This window comes from Chenopodium album, chromosome 13, assembly GCF_948465745.1.
Source record: "Chenopodium album chromosome 13, dcCheAlbu1.1, whole genome shotgun sequence".
NCBI classification, from domain to species: domain Eukaryota; kingdom Viridiplantae; phylum Streptophyta; class Magnoliopsida; order Caryophyllales; family Amaranthaceae; genus Chenopodium; species Chenopodium album.
The window spans coordinates 50,926,801-50,947,594 of NC_137846.1; the positions used below are offsets into that span (position 1 = coordinate 50,926,801).

At 34.7% G+C, this 20,794-nt stretch overlaps 2 protein-coding genes across 2 annotated transcripts; both read right to left on the reverse strand.

Moving 5' to 3' along the window:
• Positions 1-1,765: 1,765 nt before the first annotated feature.
• LOC145576839 (uncharacterized) lies at positions 1,766-6,929 on the reverse strand. The gene is made up of 5 exons (XM_081634545.1): positions 6,848-6,929; positions 4,066-4,626; positions 3,264-3,812; positions 2,678-3,189; positions 1,766-2,567 (listed from the first exon to the last, which is right to left on the reverse strand). Exons 2-5 carry the CDS (start codon positions 4,196-4,198, stop codon positions 1,956-1,958), a joined length of 1,806 nt encoding a protein of 601 aa, XP_081490671.1. The 5' UTR covers positions 4,199-4,626; positions 6,848-6,929; the 3' UTR covers positions 1,766-1,955.
• A 4,575-nt stretch (positions 6,930-11,504) lies between these two features.
• LOC145576841 (polycomb group protein FIE1-like) lies at positions 11,505-20,492 on the reverse strand. Its single transcript, XM_081634546.1, has 14 exons — positions 20,177-20,492; positions 19,235-19,300; positions 19,034-19,156; positions 18,479-18,559; positions 18,317-18,409; positions 18,109-18,184; positions 16,499-16,578; positions 16,259-16,330; positions 15,489-15,548; positions 15,207-15,303; positions 13,841-13,904; positions 13,682-13,741; positions 13,473-13,587; positions 11,505-11,882 (listed from the first exon to the last, which is right to left on the reverse strand). Exons 1-13 carry the CDS (start codon positions 20,351-20,353, stop codon positions 13,527-13,529), a joined length of 1,110 nt encoding a protein of 369 aa, XP_081490672.1. The 5' UTR covers positions 20,354-20,492; the 3' UTR covers positions 11,505-11,882; positions 13,473-13,526.
• Between the last annotated feature and the right edge of the window lie 302 nt (positions 20,493-20,794).

Consider the following 20,794-nt stretch of genomic DNA (forward strand, 5'->3'; position numbering starts at 1 on the left):
ATTACCCTTAAATACACCAATATATCTGGGTGTATATAACAACCTTTGCATTGAATTTGATATACTTGAACAATCTTATCAAATATTTTACCGATCAATATCGAATTGAGGAGCTAGTACAATATAGGTAAAGGGTTAAGAAAGTATGATCATCAACTTATCTACGTACGCCATTTTACCTTTTTATAGCTATAAAAATCTTACATCACATACATAATTTTTCACAAACGTCTCATCAATAAATCTTCATTTGATAAATAATTATTAACAGCCCAATAATGAAACTTTCAAAAAACTTTGCATATGTTATATGCATCATCGTCATAACACTAGCCCTCGCTCAAAGATGCCGTGCACAAAGTTTTCGGTTTTTAACAAGACTATGTCAATTCCCACAATTCTGCTAGGACCGCGGTGGGTGTTGGAAACATACAATGGAATACAACATTGGCGACCTATGCCCAAATTATGGCAACCAAAGGATCGCCGATTGTGCTATGCAGCACTCAGGTGGGCCTTATGGAGAAACTATCGCTGCAAGTAATAGTGCATCCTTGACTGGCACGGCTTCCGTACAACTATGGGTGAATGAGAAGGCCAATTATGACTGATAAATACTTGTGCTCCTAACAAGGTCTGTGGACATATACTCAAGTAGTTTGGAGTAAGTCGGTTCGGCCTGAATGTGCTAGGGTTCAATGTAATAGCGATTGGTATTTTATCACATGTAACTACTATCTATGTTGGCCGGAAACCTTACTAAACTATCCCTGGTGCTTGTTCTACTAATATGTTGTGTGATTTATCTCACTAGAGTATGTGGTATTAATTAGCTCGATCACTGGATCATTATTTTATATTGTCGTAACTATTTATTCCACTGTTAATAAACATGCTCAACTTTTTTAACGTTGTGATGGGCAAGTCATTGTGATCATATGCGAATCATAGCTCAAGTTAAATGTCTTTCAATAAAATCATTGGCTACGATATCATGTTAATTAAGTGTGAAAAAATTGTAAAATTCAGTAGAAACATTTACAATATACAGCAAGTCAGCAACAAGCTTGAAGGCCAAGCTTTAGGAAAATAAACCTAATAACACTACACAATGTGTAAAAGGAAACAACTATCTTACCTAAATGGTAGCGCGCACTTGGATTCATATATAATCCTAACGATTTACACATTTTCAAGAGGGTCGCCTCTGGTTGAGTTCTCTGCCCTAACGATTCCCTGGAAAGAAAATAAGTTGGAATAATTAAACAGTATGTGGGAGAGAACAATTTCTCAAATAATTCAGCATGCTACAAACACAGTAAAAGCATGTATAGCACTTATACGCGAACTGTGAAAGCTCAAAACAACAATGAACATAGCAGGTTGCTACTGATTGTCACGATTTTAGTATAATACAGGGTATATGTCAGTGTATATATGATAATTGTATAGATTCAAGAATAGAACATCGATCCTAGAACATTAGTTATAACATGAATCAAATTGTATAGTTTGAGAACATTAATACAAATTAATTACATCGATATGGATGCAAGTTTATTTTTAATCTAGTAAGCGACATAATTGAGCAAATGACCAAATACAGCATGCATTATCGGGTCATGGTCACAAGATACAAGCCATTATAATCAAAGATAAGTAAGCAATAGTCTGAACCACAAAGAAAGAAGATATACATAATGCATACCCTTGTAAAGAAAATTCCTTTTCGTCTTGTGAGCTTGACCTTCTTTTGTTCCCAAATCTGAATAAGTGCATTCAAAAAAATATATTAATTCAAAATCACACTTATTTTGATTCAATGTCTAAGACAGAAGGTAACTTTTCACGAATCTTAAATAACAGGCCACATTTTTATTCACGCCATTATACAGTAATGTCACACTTTTAATTTACTAAGTTGAATCTCAAACTTAACCACATGAAACCCTTGACTATGTATTCCTATAGTGAAATAAAATTGTTTTTAAACCCGATTCCTTAAAGAGACTCAAAATAATTGAATAATAGGTAAGTTTCAATGAAAAACCTGCCTTGTTCTTTGATCGTGATTCATCTTTTCTGTCCAACTTATCTAAAACTCTGAACAAAATACTCCTGTTAGTTGAAATTCCTACGAGCGAGCACATGACACAGATAAGAATAGCAGCCCACAAGGATTTGTGGTGCACGACAGTGTAGACTCCAGTCATAAACGCCACCAACGTGCCATAAAAAGACTGGATGAGTACTAGCACACTTCGATCAATTAGTAGTTGGGATTCATCTTGATCACAAACCATAGACCATATGAGGCAGAACAATACGAACATGGCACAACACATTGCATATGTGTCTGCGAGTATGAACACTGAAAACGATACCTTCCTTACTAAGATGATTTCTCCTGTGCTTTGGTCAAAGCCTCCAGGGACAGTGAATGCTGCAGCAAATGTAAGGGTTGCTAGAAGGGCTGCCACAACGGACAATGTAGTTCGCATTTCTCCTGCTGATGACCCCAAATTCCTAAGCCGAGGATTGATCCCTACACGTTGAGCCATCTCTTCCTAGAGTGAAAAAACATTGCAACACATTTCAGTTTCGTATATCTAAACAAGAGAGATTAAAATGTATCAGTTAGAGCAGTAATTCAAATAAAGAAAATAACTAGGCGTACCCATTCGTAATATTGATCGCATAGCTCTGCCAGCAATTTCGTGGCAGTTTTATTCCTTCTGTCTCTAATGCTGCGATTAACACCTTTATGGAGTAGTAATTCTGCAAATAGTATATCTTCACGTTCAAGTGCTTTATGCAAAGGTGTTTTTCCGTCGTAATCACGTCTATTTTTCATCTCCCAAAGCAATGGGATTTCTAGAAATTTCTCATACTCTTGGTAAGTGGTCAGCTTGATGTTGTGCAAGGGCGAGTCTTCTTGTTCTATACAGAGCTGCCTAAAATCGTCATAATGCATTATAAATGCTTCAATAGCTTCTAAGTGGCCTCTCCTGCAGAGTTCTATCCAAACATTGGGAGAAATTGCAATTGATGAAGGGTCTTTTATTATCAACAATTTGGTAAGCCATCCAGCACCAAATTCGGATGCTATGTCAATAGGCCTTTTGCCATTTTGGTCGGGTTTGTACATCAGCTGTGGAAATGTCTTCAACAACAACTTCGCAGTTACTTCTGCACAGACATAGATGTTAATATATAAACATAATACAAAAAAACATTATGGTACTCTCAATTCAGATTCTTACCTGTGCAATTAGACAGGACATACATGATTGTCCGGCCATCATGGTTTTCAGTGGGAACGGTATTTAACTGGGTAGAGTCTGCAGCAACATAATCACAAATCTTTTGCACAACTCGATCCATTCCTTTTTCAATGGCGATGAAGAGTCGGCTTTCACCTCTACTAATACGCACATTACATATCCAAGAATCCCTTGATATAATATGCAACACTAGATTTTCTAAATTCTGATACAGTGCCAAGTCAAGAGGTATAATTCCATCTTTATTCTCATATCGCCATTGTGGAGAATCTCGGATTGTACATTTTTCCAGCAGGCTCAATGCAAACTCTTCGTTATCATGTTCAATTGCAATATGTAGAGGAATATCACCATCATCGTTTGCTAAACAGCTTAATTGGTGGAAAGAGTCAATGTCAACCTCTTCCAGCAACAGAATCGGCCACAATTCGCCTCTTTTTGCCCACTCATGGAGCATTGAGGTTCCATTCTCACCAGTAACATGAACAATGTCTGGATGTTTCCTGTACAACAACCTCCAAATTTCTTCTGGTATCACAAACAAATAATACTTCATATTACTATTAGAAAATAAACCTGGTTCAGGAATCAGGATTACTTATATTGTTTACTGTTTAGATGTGTAGCTATTAAAATTTTCAAGGGTAACTTATAATCTACAATTCTACGTATTTGTGTTGGTTTTTCCATTTTAATTTACAAAAACACCTGTACTAGCTTAGCCTAGCATAGTCAATTCTTGCATAATCTCACCTGTACTGTAGGCAACTCTAAATCTCACCTGTGCAATGTGACACGATGTAGAAGACAGTCCGGCCATCATAATTTTCAGTAGAAGTACTAAACTGCGAAAAGTTTTCATCACCAATCAACTCTAAAGCAGCGTTGCAAATTTTGTTCACAACTTCACCCATTTGCTTTTCAGCAGCTATTAAGAGCCGCCTCTGCCATCGACCAATAGGCTCTTTATAAGTCCAAGAATCCTTGGAAATGAAATGCAACACTAGATTCTCCCAACCCTTATCCAGTGCCAAATCAAGAGCAGTAACTTCACATCTATTCTCATATCGCCATAGTGTGGCATCTGAAGCCCTACATTTGTCCACTAGACATAATGCAAACTCTTCATTATCATGTTTAACCGCAACAAGCAGAGGGATATCACCATCAGCGTTTCTTAACAAGCTCAGTTTCTCAAGACTACTAGTGTCAACCTGTTGCAGCAACAGGAGCAGCCGCAGTTTGCCTTCTTTCGCCCACTCATGGAGCACTGAGGTCCCGTCTTCACCAACTAGGAGTAGGAGTTCAGGGTGCTTCTTGTATAGCAACCTCCAGACTTCTTCTGTAATCACATGTAGTTCATATGAAATTCTAACTTTAGATCTATTTATCTATCAATTTGCTATTGTATGATACATTCAAGGAGTCTCAATCCACCTGATAGATGATAATAAGTTACTTCATATGCAAGTAGAAAATTAGGAACAGAATGTAAATTTGTTCAAAATTTACATGTGTAAGTGTTTACTCTATGCCCAAAATTTAACTCCACATAAATAGCAAAAATAATTTAAAATGACACCGTTTATGAAATTTAATATTACTCATTTAAAACTATACGTTGTTAATATTGCATCATCATGTAACGTTTTTTTATATAGATTTACAAATCAAAATCTACATATGAAAAAAGCTCAACTGTAATGTATTCCCTTCGTCCCATATGTATAGTTCCTGTTTGTGTTTTTTCACGGTATTTAAGAAATAAGAGGCAAAAGTGGATGAAATACACTAAAAGAGGAAAAAAAAGTTAGACAAAATACAAAATAAGTGGATAATTTAAAGAAGAAAAGGTGAAAAGTTCAATTATAAAGTTAGAGAGAGAAAGTGGAAAAAAAATACAAAGCACGTAGATACTTTATGGGTAAATTAGGAATTTTAATGAATAAAGTTAAAAAAAATGAGGGCATAATGATCTTTACATACTATCCAAAAATAAAAACTAGAACAACATTTTGGATCTCGAATATAGGAAAACAGGAACTAAATTATGGGACGGAGGGAGTAACTATCTTACCCTTCAATGTTTATAACTAGGCTTTATTTGCACGTGATGCATGCATGAACATATGAATATCAATACTGATATAAATAATATATAAAACTAAGTACTACTCTGTATAATTTTATTCTATTAGGTAATAATTATTGTTTTGTAGATGAAAAATTCGATTAATGGAGGATTGGAGGGAGTAATCTATAATCTATAATCTCTAATCTCTAATTAGTATTTAAAAACACAAACCATAAATTTTTCACATGACACATGATCACAAGTCATTCATTACCCCATATGCCACATGTCACCTCTTTTAATATTTTTGGTTAAGTTTTTATGCATTTTATAACTTGCAAATTCAAGGAAGAAAATGAATTGTTTCATTTCCACCATAATTAGTACACATTGCATAAACATATGAATTATAATAAAATTGTCTTTTCATCTCCTACACTAAAAATATAACTTAAACTAATATAACATTTCATATCCCACAATCTTCATGTATATACTGTATGACTAACCAAATTCCTTCGTCTTCTTTCACAGTTCTAGTCTGACTATTTTTTTCTTTTAAGTTTTAGCAATGAAACAATTAATTCGTATATTATATCAAAAGTTTCAACTTTAGAAAAGCATACCTATAAATGTAAATAATTAATCCAAGTAATAACCCGTGCATCAAACGAATCAAAAGGCTAGTTTTACTATAATAGAGAAATCATTAATTGATTTTACGTGTTTATTGATTTGTTAACTGCATTGATTGTGAATCTGATGAAATACGAGGAATGATTGAAGATTATAGAGTAAATCATGACATAATCTTATAAGATCAATTGATTGAAGATTAAAATCAATTGATTGAACCAATTAAAGGCATAATTGATTAATGTTAATACACAAATTCTTTAACGTCTTTTTAGTATAAGCCAAGAGGGGTATTAAAGTATTTTTAAAGGGACACTACAGCCTCCTCTTATATAATAGAGATTATCATCTTTTGTAGAATCTTGATTATGCGACCCAACTTAAGAAAAACATAAAAAGAGAAATGTGATCATAAAAGGAATGAAGAAACCAATAATTTTCAAAATTTGAAACTTAAAAACTTTTTTTAAAAAAATAATCCAAGTTTTTAAAACACTTAATATGGAGGAGAAAGATTGTTAAGAGTATAATTTAGTGGGCCATGAGATTATAATAAGGAGTTAGTACAACTTTTGACATAGAATACTTTTCAATTATAGTGTTGCAACTATTGTGACATTTTTATTTTAGGGACGTGTTGCAAGTATAAAGAAACGGAGGAAGTAGTAGATATTGATAGGGAGAGTGACAATTGCCTACGGGCCAATTGTGGGCATTTTTGAAGCTAGTTGACGACAATTTTTTTTTGGCATTGTTCCAATAAAATTCAAATAGAAAAGAAGCGTTCATACTAAACAGTAAACAGCAATCATACAGTAATATGAAAATGACAAGTAGAAGAAAACTCACTCACCTGAGCATTTAGAAGCAACATGGAAAGGGTTGAAACCGTGGCGGCCGCTAAGACTATAACAGCAATCAGATCTCAAAATATTCAGAGCAACATTGTTGAACCCATAAGAAATCGCGAGGAAGAGGGGACTGTTCCCATAATTATCAACTATACTACATAGCAATTTCAAATCCATTAACAATATCTCTAATCCACATCTCTCTTCATTAAATTCAAGGAACATGTGCAACGGAGTTCTCCCATCTTTAGCGCGTGTTAACCATGGTTTTCCACCAGGAGGATATTGTACCACAACATGATGAAGACCAGATGATGACAACGACGATGAAGGTTTTTTTATAAACGCTAAGCATTAGCTGGAGCAACTCAAAATTGCCCCATATTGCTGCTAAATGAAGAGGGTTCCACTTCCTATAGCTTTCTTGTTGGGAGAGGAGGTTATGCAACTCTCGAGTCGACAGTATCTGAACTGCTCTGACGAATGGTGTACTCATAATGCCACGCGTGGCTAAGTGGAAGATGTTATTACCGTTATGATCTGAGGCCAGGATGAAGTGGGTGGGTTTAGCTGATACATATTTTCCAAGGAACTTCACATCACCTCTACTAGCTGCTTCCTTCAACTCCCGGTCTAAAATCATGAAGGACGACGAAGTTCCCAGCTAGATAGACAACTGCAACTGGTGTGCTGATCAACAGAGTTCAGCAATCAGCAGTATCTTAGTGTGTTAGAACATTGACAGTTTTTCGCAGTCGTTATTGACTTGAGAAGCTCACGAAGTTGCTGGGAAATATTATATATGTGGGGTCATCCATGTCAAAAACATTCTAGAATAAATATAAAATCTAAAAACATTCTCAGTATAATCTAGATATTTTTGCTTATTTGAATATTTTGAACACTCCTAATCCTGATATTTACTGAGAATTTCCAAAAATTATTACTTCACTGTATCAACCTAAGCAATCGACTTGAGAAAGCCCATATCCCCACTTCGGAATTCGGGCACTAAGTAAGGCTCAACCTCATGACTTAAAGCTCACGAGTTCAAACCCATTAGGGCCTTAGAGAGACTTTTAGGGTAGGGACTCCCTCATCTTTTTCCTTCACTCTTAATGAATTTAACTAGCAATTTTAAATTGAATTGAATCGAAGGAGGTGTTGGCTTAGTATCGTCCTCTTTTTAATATACTTCATCCGTTCCAAATTAGATGATACTTTTGACTTTGATACTATGCATAAACATTGTTTTGACTAACATTTGCGATTTATAGATTTCAAAAAAAAAAAAAAAAAAAAAAAAAAAAAAAAAAAAAAACCTCATGTAACTCATGTAGGATCCTATTAGATTCATTTCAATGTGTACTTAAATAAAATTCAAGTTTCACTATTTTTTAAAATAGGATAATTAAAGTTACTTTTGATTAAATTTATGCATTGACAAATGTGATAAAAGAAACATGTTTTAGAACAGAGGCACTATGAAGGATTAAGAAATTGGGTGGAAGTTCACTAAAAAGTGCTACAAAAGGATGTATAGTATAGCTTTAATTAATAACAAGTTGTGTCTCCTGTTCCCACTTGGGCAAAAAAATTAGTTAGATATTTTTTCTTGATTATAACAAATGTTACGAGTATTAATGAACAAAGAGTCACTTAATGATGACAAATAAAGACATTATAACAACGCAAAGCAGTGAAAGATTACAATGATAGAAGCATACCTTTTCTATTGACTGGATTTGATTTCGCCTCTCCCTATTTACTGAAGGTAATAGCTTAACCAGAAGTTTATACTTCTTACAAAATAGTCTCCTTGGCAGAAACAGCTGCAACACTTACTAGTTACAAGAAGCCAGCAGCATCCCGCTATTGCACAAGTATCAGCACACTTCAATCAACCAAGTTGGGTGATCTATCTTAACCACAGATCATTCATTGATCACATGAGGTAGAACAAAACCAGCATGGACAACATATTTGCATTGAAGTATCTATCCACTATCTTGGTTAAAGCATCCAGGAATAGTAAGTCTAGCAGAAAATGTGTGTAAGAGCTGCAGCAATAGCTCTGTTGCTCGTGTTATATTTCAACTCTCATGTTATAAGGCATTAATAGGTCTTGTTTAGTTGTAAATTATACAAATTTGTCTGCCTCCTACAATTTTCAACTTGAAATAACTAAGGTATAAAACAACAAATGGTAGATCACTAAAGCTCCAGTAAAAACATACAATGAATGGTGAAAAGCTCTTTGTAAGGTGTTGGTTCTTTTGGCTGAAAAAAAAAAAAAAAAAAATCAATCTTAGACCATGTTCTGAGTCATTTTCTAAGGATAAATTGACTAGGAAAACTCTTTGGCAACAACATTCTTATAGAGACCAATATAATTCAAACATTCCTATTCTTACCACTCACTAAGTCCCCAACCATCTTCCCTCACTCCTCACCCTCACCCCATCCACCCATATTAAACATGTATTTATAACTACCCTACAGGTGGGGCACACTTAACACATAATTTGTTTAAATAAGACAATAATTAGTCAGTTAAATGATCCCTTAGGAGCATAATTTGATATGATCTAATGACACACAAGAAATAACCTTATTGATAACAATAAGATATAACCTTGACAAAATGAATCACTCAGAAAATTTTGTCTTGTTAGCATCCATGAACAGATTACTGATATATTAGATAGTTTTTAGCCTTTCAATAACCATACCTAAAGAAAAACTTCTGATCCTCACTACTAACCATGCAATACAAAGAATATCTAATAGCAGTCCTTTGAAAAAGGACTAACCACATGATTAACTTTGTAGAAAAAAGATGAGCACATAATTTTGAGAAGATGAATGATGACTTCTTTGCTGTTAATGGTTTAATGGAATGTCACTTGACATACTTCGGCTTAATTGGTCAAATTTCTCATTCTGAAGGAGCTTGTTTAAAATCGTAGATATATGTTGGAAGGGTAGAAAACCCAAGCTTAACAATGGTTCATGATCAGACTTTTCAAGATGCCCCTACTCAACTGTTAGTGAGGATGAAAATAAATAGTCCAACTACTAAAAAATGCTCTTCAAATAAAACCATGATATATACTTACACTATAAGAAAGTAATATGCGACCGCAGCATTCCCTTAAAGTTGAAGGGAAAATTCTACAGGACTGCCATAAGACCAGTGTTGCTCTATGGTACAGAATGTTGGGCTTCTAAGAAAGAGCATATTAAAAAGATGGAGGTTACGGAAATGCGCATGTTAAGGTGGATGTGTGGAAACACTTTAAGAGATAGAATCAGAAATGAGGTTATTCGCAAGAAAGTAGGTGTGGCGGGCATTGTAGATAAATTAAGGGAAAATCGTCTGCGTTGGTTTGGACATGTAAGACGGAGACCCGAGGGTGCACCGGTGCGAAGAGTGGAAGAGTGGGACCATGGAGGGATTAAACGAGGAAGAGGGAGACCAAAGATGACTTGGTTGGAAGGAGTGAGGAAGGATATGAAGTGCATGGATTTACGTGAGGATGAAGTTTTGGATCGTAAGGGATGGAGGAGAAAGATTTATGTTGATGACTACACGGAATAATCAAATTTGGTTCATGTTAGCCGACCCCACTTTTGGGATTAAGGCTTTGATTGATTGATTGATTGATTGATAAGAAAGTAATAAAATTTGCAAAGCATTTCCATATAAAGGCAGTACTATCTTATATAGAAATGACCATCAATTAATCTGATAAGAGATAAGCTTATAGCAAAATTTGCACAAAAGTTAACCAAAAAAGAAAAAAAGGGCAGCTTATCAGGTTTTCCCTACTGTGAGGACTTTGATTAGGAAAAGTATAGAATTATCAATGATCAATAGAATTAGAATGGAAGCATAAACCAGTTACTGTTCACCTTGTTTTAAAGGTACACAGGTACCATGTAGGTAAGAGACACGTCCGTGTATACCAAGAAGGATGCGCTAGTTGTCATATTACAACATGTCTGATTCACAGGAAAAATAGATGGTGAGCAGTCATTTTATTAACAGTACGCGCAAAGAATTTCACCAAGAAGAACTGGAAAATAATAACGGGTGTAATGGCAGAAAAGCATACCTGTGCTGTGCAAGGAAAGAGATCCTCGATCGATTCCTTTTCGCCAAACAAAGAAGTCCAGCAAGGTTAATGATTCCATTTAGGTAAGAGATCCTCGATCGATTCCTGTGCTGTGTAAGGAAAGAGATCCTCGATCGATTCCTGTGCTGTGTAAGGAAAGAGATCCTCGATCGATTCCTTTTCGCCAAATAAAGAAGTCCAGCAAGGTTAATGATTCAAGAGATGGTTATGCAAATAAACATATAAGTAAAAAGTGACGACCGGCATTATTTAGGACTGCAGAACCTATAAAATCCTACAAGTGAAAACTGGGCTATAAGCAAGCACCATATTTTACAGTAATCGTTGAGGAATCACAATTTTGAAAGTATTTAGTTATCACAAGAGGAAATTCACAGATGAGGGAGGAGGACGAACTAAGGATGGAACCCCTTTGGTCACCAAAGTTAGAAGGTATGCCATTGTGAAATATATGAAATAATACATATAATATACTTTGTATAAGTTGGGAGAAGTTAAGAAAAACAAGAGAACAATTCCATGATGAGAAATTATAAAACTCTTTCTGAGTTCCTGGTATAATGAACAGGTCAGCTAGCTCTCTAATATCCATTACAATCATCTGATTCAAATCTACAGTCTTCCTAGCACTGACCCCAAACTGACCCAGAACCCCACACTAAAATAGCAGACGAAAGAAGTATCCTAATACACGGTACAACATTGCTACCCTGATACAAATAAGATTCAGAACATCCTCCGATTGAGCTACCTATTCATGACAGAATCACAGTAATATCTGCTTATACATTTTGCCTCCACAATTGTTGATCTACCGTCACAGCTCTGCTAGCCTTTGGTGCTGCTAATGGCTCTCTTCATTTCACATAAGTGGACATATCAGACTTCATTCAGAATCCTTCACATAAACAGTAAATATAAGTTTTAGTCATACGTGCAATGTTCTCTAAGAACATAGAGAAAATAATTTATCAGAAGTGAATAAAATAAGGTTTACTATGTTGAAAACCACCTTATAAAATATTATAATGATTTAAAAATAGAAACAATATATATATGCCCCCTCTAGCAGTTGTTTCTAAAATAACATAACATATATATTTTAATGAAAACCATAATTTATGAAGGAAAACTTTTACTAAAAAAATTAACAAACAAATCCCAATTAACAGTATAGAAAAGAACTACCATCATTAAATCTCAGACTCCTGTTGATAACTTCATGTAGAATGGGAAATAGTTTCTGCTTTAGTACAAGTATAAACTTTAAAGACTATTGATTATCTCCAGCTCCAATACAACTCAAAACACCCACCCCGCTCAAAGATGAGGTTGTTAACTGTTTGCAGATGACCATTGCCTGTCCTATAAATAGCACCATAACCTCATTTCCTCTTCATATCGTTGCTTTATTACATATTAACAGTTCAACTCTAAATCAACAGTAATGAATAATCATTCCTGCAAAAACACTTTAGCACCCACCTAGGTATATATCACATTCGCATCCTTCCCAAAATTCAAGCCACAAATCCCAAGTCTTGAACCATGATGTCAATTCCTTCATGTAGACTTTTGTAGATGACTCTCAGATTACACATGCATGAATGCATTTCAGACTGTGATGTGTCCATATACTACCAGACATTGCAGATACTCCTAACCAGTGTTACCTAATTCGTAATACACTCTAATACGTGGAGCAAATATGAATATGCTATACGCTAGTTGGGAGTATTATAATGGTTTCACAGTTTTTTGTAATACGATATTTTGGGGCCATAATACACAAAATAATAATACTAATTCGCTAATTAGTTTTTTTAATAAAATTTTTATAATTCCAAAACTTTTAAAATATACCCAACAACAATCATGGCCTTGATCCCAAAAGATGGGATCGGCCAAATTCATGTTTTTCTCAACTTTTCCCATCTAAGTCAATTTTGGTCTTCCTCGGCCTCTTTTAAGATCCCTTGCTCCCAACTCTTACTGGTGCGTCTTCCAACTATGAAATATCCCTAAATAATCAAAAATTAGATTTCTCTCTAAGTCATTTGTTTCATCTCCACTGTAAAATGAACATAGTTCAACAATGGGTTATGTAAAACCCTTGCTATATCCTCCATTCCTTATTTCAGGATGTAACAAGTCAATCAAGGCAAGTGTATTACTTAGGACTAGGAGTATAGTTGCATACATTTGACATCCCCATCCAATTCAATTCTCAATGTAAGCCTAGTGACTGAATTAAACGCCGGTTATGATAACGGAAATAATACTTACCTGTTGTGTTACTTTTATATTCAGCATGTATCCTGATAAAAATACTCTATATTGCCACATTTTTAGGATATTTAGGTCTGAGTACCATAACCAAATTATTGCATGTACACTTCTAATCACAACCATAAACAGTACAATCTTATAGCACATGAGCAAGTAATACACAGGTCATATGCACCGGAAACTTGGAAAGCGGGCTAACCTTTTAACTTTTATGGTAGATTGGAAATATTTTGACAAACAGCTCGCTTCAAATCTAAGAAGATACTGCATCCCATCGCCAGATTGTTCCATCTTCACAGCAAGCTAGAATAGTGCTGCAGATGAAAGATCATTTTCAGCATATTTCATACAAAAAATATATCAGGAAGTCAATTTTTACCAAAGATTTGACTACGAAGTCTTCATTACCTTCCATCAAATGACATGGCAGTTTGTCTAATAGGTGATTTTGATTGGAGATGTGAGAGCCTGATAGAAAAAGAGAATGTTGATGATGATGAAGACCCAATAACTAGCACGATAAATTCATCCTAGAAAAACCAACATCAAATCTACAGAAAAACATACTTTGCAATCAGAACAGGGGGGCAGGATTGCAGCTCCCAGATGTAGATCCTCCCTTCCCTATTGCCTGGAAAAAAATAGTATTAATGACCTAGAAAAACAGAATATTGATACATAAAGATTATAATAGAAATAAAATTAATTTTTTTTTAAGCTGCTTTTAGTTCTTCCTTTATTAAGTTAAGGCAAATTCCCGAGGAATATGAAACCCGAATCTATTCAAAACTATGCAGGGAGCTTTTCCTTGAGACTGAGAGTAAGCACCAGCGGGAGATATCAAATCAGCAAAACTGTACAATCTATCAACAGTAAGCACTTGAGTTATCATCTGTTAATTTGTAACTATTATCCTACGCATCCCCTCCACTTCTACCTCCCCCCACCCCCACCCCCCGGCGGCAGGTGGGGGAGAGGGGAGGAGGTGAATTCAATAGGAAGAGAGGACAAGACAAAAACTTGTTAGATTTGATAGGTAAGGAGAACGGTTCAAGGCATAAGGATGCAAAGATTTGAAGTTAAGCTATGGGTTGATTGCTTGATGCTAAGCAATGATGGATAGGGCAAAGGGCTGACTAACTGACTTCAAATTAGCATATCTCAAAATCTAGAAATGATGTTGAGAAGATTCAAGTTGGAGGTGATAGCTTGTCTCAAGAGCTTTCCAACAATTGGTCATAAACTCGATTTGAACAAGAAACAAGAAAGTATGGCCGTTTTATGAAGAGTTGTCAGCCTGCCAAAAAGTTCGGCCCAACCTGTGGGAGTTTCGCTCAAACTGTAAGAGAAAAGCGAGTTGAAGTCACTAGAAACAGATTCGGCCGAACCTGCTTGGTGGTTTGCCCGAACTAAGCCAGGTTCGCCCGAACCCACCTGCCCCTGTTTTACCTGGTTTGCAATTTCGTTCTTTGCGATTAAAGGATGTAGATGCTTTACGACCGTAGGGATGTTTATTATGCCTTGCACTGTATATAATCATGTTACATCATTAATTAGGTCATGTTGTTAGATTGATTAAGAGAAAAAAAAAAAAAAAAAAAAAAAAAAAAAAAAAAAAAAAAGCCTCTTGCATTTATTCATACTTTTAGGGTTTAAAAGAGATAATAGAGAGAGATGTGAGCTTTCATGGTTGTTTGGGAGCTTGTAATCATCTTCATCATCAAATTACTTCATACTGGATTAGTGGGTTTTCTCCCGACACTAGGGTTCCCACGGTAAACTGTTTCATGTTTTTGTTGCTTACTTTTATTCGCTCTTCGTTATTCTTGATTGTCATTAATCACATTCATGTTAGCACAAACATAAATCCTTTCAAAATTATGCTCCAACTCCACTAAAAATAAACAATCGATGAAAAGAGAGCTGAAAATACCTGCTGCTACAGCATTGTAATGAAAATCACATGAGAACTTTATGAACCAAATATCACAGTCAGGAACAGGATATTTCTGAAGAATGTCAACTGAACCCTACAAAATATTGAAAATCAATCATTAATAATTTTCATCAAAAGTCAAAATCAGGGTCCAGTCAAAGAACATCAAACTATTTTAAAAACCAAAGAATGTCTTGCAATAATGATAGATAATAAATGGTAGACAAAACAGCCTTCTGCAAATATCACATTACAAAGAACATCAGCACATGTACTGACCTCGCCCGGAGATTGCTCCTTCATAATTGGCTCCCACAATATAATCTCATTGTCAACACTCTGATCAACAAATAAACAACATAATCAGCAGAAGATTCACATTACGATATTACATGCCTATCCAGCCGAGATAACATTATAGTTGAACTTCTCACATCATGTATGATTGGCATATTTTAGAGAAGTTTGTCAGATCCCTTCATCCAAAAAGTCCAATCTCTTTTTGTTGTTTTTTTAAGAATGCAAAGGCTAATTAGAGAAGAGAGGGAAAAGCATTAAAATAAATTAACAGAATGTACATCTACAGTGTCAGCAATACATAATTTCAGGACAACACTATTCATTCATCCCTGTAGAAGATTTTTTTTTTTTTTTAAATTAAAAAAAAAAAAAAAAAAAAAAAAAAAAAAAAAAAAATTACAGTCAAAATTGACTAATCAATATTCATAAAATTTACAATTAACTTGGTACTTGACAGAAAGGAGAGGGAACTGCTAAAAAAAGAGAGGAAAAGATGGGAAGACTCCTAAAACTCGTAATTTATTTCTTTCCAATTATATGGGGAAAAAACCTTCATTTTCCTCCGATTTCTTTACAATTAAAAACCAAACAACGCAACCCTTTCAGTTCCTAGTCCTTCTAACTATACTAAACAATTCACTTTCTTTCCTTCGCTTCACTTTTATATATCCCATCCAACATCCAATTAAATCTAAACAAACACAAATTGTTAGAAAGATGAAAATATATGACATATACAAAACATTTACCTTAGAAAGGACAAAATCACCAAGCCACCTTGTACAGTCAACATAGTTTGTATGAACTGAAGCAATAAAGATCTGAGAAAAAAAAAATGTGATCATGTTAGGTCAAGATGGAAACATTCAGAGAAGACGGGGAATAAAGCAAGGGAGGACACATATAAATAACAGCAGGTAGATGAAAGACAACAGGGATTGGAGACTGGGTATACAGCAATGATGGGAGGTAGGGAATCATCCACTTACAGGGAATTGCACATATTTTGTAGGGAATTTTGATGGAAGATCTGTCCATGTGAAAGATTTTTCCACATATGTCCAAAACTCTGCAACAAAATCAAAGGAAAAGAGGGTAAAAGGACTAAAAAATAACAGTTGTGAAACAGCAAAAAATATATGCAACAGTTGACAGACAGAAAACACCACACACACTTATGTTCTGGTTCCTTCTATTTTGCAGAAGCACAAAAGACTTTGTGAAAGTAGATTACTATCATTATTTTGAGCAGGTTCTAGTTCTAAATTTTCCTGTCCTTCCTTCTTCACCTAATAGTTTTAATTTTATCAGCCAAAAGTACAAAACACATGCCCAGCAGACAAAACTAAAGATAACACCAGGCCAAGCTGGCCCAAGGTATGGCATGGCACGTTACTGAGCATGTTGGGCTGTGGGCACTTTTTGTTGAAAAGTTCAACATGGCACAACTATGCATGGCAAAATAAGAACACCGCATGTGCTAAACCTAAAATTAAGCATCCAAGCCCAGCATAATGGCATATGCCTTTCAAGGTAATTTGTCTGTAAATATATCACACACATACTTCAGGTTAACTTGATATCCCATAATTTTCTATTCACCCTCCTAATCCTTTTACATTATTTTTTTTAACCAATAAATGGTTCATAATAATGACATACCCAGCAAAATCTCACACCCTTGTCCATGTGTCAAATGTCGCACATATATTTAAGAGTTGGGAAACCTTATCACATTTTATAACTTATTCGCCTATTGGGGGAAGGGGAAAGGGAAGAGACACATAATAAGACTATATTCGTGCTATAGATTACAGGAGATGCACGTGCTTCCATATTACATAGCGTCAAGAACATAACTGAAAGGAACTGGAAATGAAGAAATAAAATGGATTATCAAAGTAAGGATGAATTAAAGAATGCTGTCCATGTTTTGCAGAAGGAGGTATTGAAACTGGTATAATGTAATATGCATCATTTGCTGAAAACATAAAAGTTGGATGAAATAGAGAAAAACGTGGTTCTTTTCTAAGGTCAACAACCATAAATGACCAAAGAGCAAGCAAGCAGGCTACAAGTGTGCTCAATAAAGCAAATTTACAGTGGTAGGTCAGCAATTGTTTGTCTCAAATACATCATCAAAATATCCTTGGTCAGCACAACTTCATCTACCACTATCCACTAAATACCAAGGACCTGTTTCAAACAGACAGATTCTGAGAATGCCGGTGCTCTGGAGGAAAAGTATGCCCTAAACCAGCTCTAATTATATCATAACAGAAGAAATAAACACAACCACAGTGCTCCTACAGTCCTACCACAGAGAACAAACAGTAAGATACAATGTGAAAAGAGTATGCGATTTTTCTCTATTATTGACTCCTCTCTTCTTTCCTTCCCCCTTCTTATATCATTATTTATCCTAAATTTTGATTTCTTTTCTTCAAATTTCAACTATCATTACAGGTGGAGTGCGAGAGATGAGGAAAAGCTCCATTACCATTCAAGAAAATTGGTTCAACAGTTATACACTTATACTACTTAAAATTATTACCACAATAATGTCATGAAGAGATAATATCAGAGAAAATTCCATTACCCTTCATTGACCAGATCTTAATAGTGTTGTCCATTCCACAACTTGCAATCCGATAAATATCAGAAGGGTGGAAATCCTAAGCAAAGAATAAAAGAAAAAAATCACTACGAGAATCATTTGTTTCATCATCACAACAGAAACTGCAAGCCAATGAAAGAGGGAAACATGTGCAAAGAGAACGGTCCAGATCATCACACCAAAAACTCACCACACTCAAGACTTCATTACGATGACCCCCAGCTCCAGCAAATACCAAAATGCATATTCCAGTATGAACATTCCACAGACGAACTGATTCATCCTGATTCAATTTTATAATAAATTATTAACTCTAACCAAGTCAAAAATTTCAACTTTCCAAAGTACTCACTTTGCTGGCTGACAGTATAAGCGATGGTTTCAGGGATTGAGTCTTGATTTCATTAATGGAGTCTCCATGACCAACGTAACTCTGTAAACATTCAAGATCATTGAAAAAATGAGCTTGTGAAGAATATCTGAATGAGAATGTCTAGTGGGATAAACCTAAACTACAAACATACCACCCCAACACAAATAATAGCAAAAATTAGATATATAAAGGAAAAATTTACAGATAATAAGGAAAATTACAAAGAAATCGGCATCACTCAATCCAAGCAGGCAAATTTTCACAGTTGAAACTGTAGAGAAAAACCAATGCCCAGCATCTAACAGATCATGATCACTAATCCTTATAAAGATATCTTTCTCCAACTCCTAGTACAAATCATAAATTAAGACCAATATCAAAAGCAGCACTTCATGAAATCGAGTTAATCAACCCACAGCATCTAAGGTTAATTATTGTTACACAAGGTCAGGTTCAAGTACTAGAGTACTACAAATATAAAAAATAAAAATAATAAATTAAAAAATAAAAAGCCTCACATTCAGTACATAATACCTTATGTATCTTCTCATGTGCAACATCAATTACACGAATTACGCCATTGCTACCACCAGCCACTAACAGTGGAGCACGATCAACATCACAAGCCCAGCTGACAGTATAGAAAGACTCCTCCTTCTGATCAATATGGAATATTAGTTGAGAGTTAAAGTGGATAAATATTCAAGTTAGGTGCAAAAGAATGTTTGTTCTTACATCATCGTCAACATAGGATTGGAGAACAGCAATTGTACCACCTTCAAGGCATCTATAAATAGTTACCTGGAGAAGTATATGGATTTCACATTCACTGTTAATAAAGAATAAACTACAAACTGCAATTGTGAAGTGTATAAACACGGAGTTTATGCTCCAAATTTGACTAATACAATTAATATAGAAGACCAACTACAAAGATTCTCACAGTGGTCAGTGAAAAATAAATCTTGTATAACATTTTAAAAACTAGTTAAAATTACATAAAAAAAAAAAAAAAAAAAAAATTAAAAAAATAACTTCCTATTTATTTTCCATACTCTTCCTTTATGCTGAAATTGCCTAAATATATTAATTAACAACCAACAGATTAGAATTTGGCAAATGTGTATTCCTATGACAAAGACTAAAACTTTATGATCAAATTCATAACAAAATATCCTAAATGGAATTTTCATCATGAATCACACCATAATTAAAGCTTTACAAATGACTTAATATTAATTTTAGAGTAAAGGCCTCTCTCCATTATTACAATTTATTATCACCTACCAAACAGGCCGTCAGTCCTCGAGTTGATTAGGCCATCCATAAATTCAACCCAAGTGGTAAAAATAACCTCCCTTCCTTACCACCATTTATTACCGCCTACCAAACACTCAAACCGGCGCTAGCACCGGAGTCGGTGTTGCCATCATAATTTAAGCTAAAAATAAATCAAAACAACCTATTGTCCCTTACATTACCACCATATAATACCGCCTACGAAAAGGGTCAGTTCAATTATCAATAATTAAAGGTCACAAGTATCAACCAACTCAATAATTCAATCAAATCAATCAAACTTGGGTAAAGGGGTCTAATTAATTACAAGAAAATACAATTACACAAAAATCAAAATCAAAATCAAATTTTTAAAAATCAAAAAAAGTAAAGGGTTACCCTATTGCCACCAACAGTGGCGAAGACATTGTAGAAGCGGGAATCGATGAAGTTGAAAACGACGGCATATAAAGGGCGTTTGCCTTCTTGAAGTCTGTTAGTGACTCTGTAATCTTTCTTCTTGGGAGTGTTGAGAGAACCCACCACTGGTTCACACCCTACTGGAATTTTAGCCATCTCCAAATGCAATAATTCTGATTATTACCTTTAATTTTATTTGATTTTTTTGTTAAACCCTTTTTGCAATTTGTTTTTATGAAATTGCAATTGGGAAGAACAGGGAGGAAGGAGAGAGAAAGAGGGAACTAGGAGACGGAAAAAAAAAAAAAAAAAAAAACAAAAAAAAAAAACTTTGAAGAGCATGTATTTCACTTAATGGTCAATAAAGTGTCAATTCGGGTATTTAAGTAATTGCCGGCGCGGATTTTACTCCTTTTAGTTCTAGAAAATCGGTCAAATTTATTACTTATCGTACTCATACGTTTTTTTTATTAGAGTCTTATTTTTCATTTTTTACGGAAATTCTTAAACCATGTGATTGGAAGTATTAAATTATATTAAGTGTATTAAAATCTTTTATACTACCTCCATTTTTTTTTAGTTAACACGTATTTTATT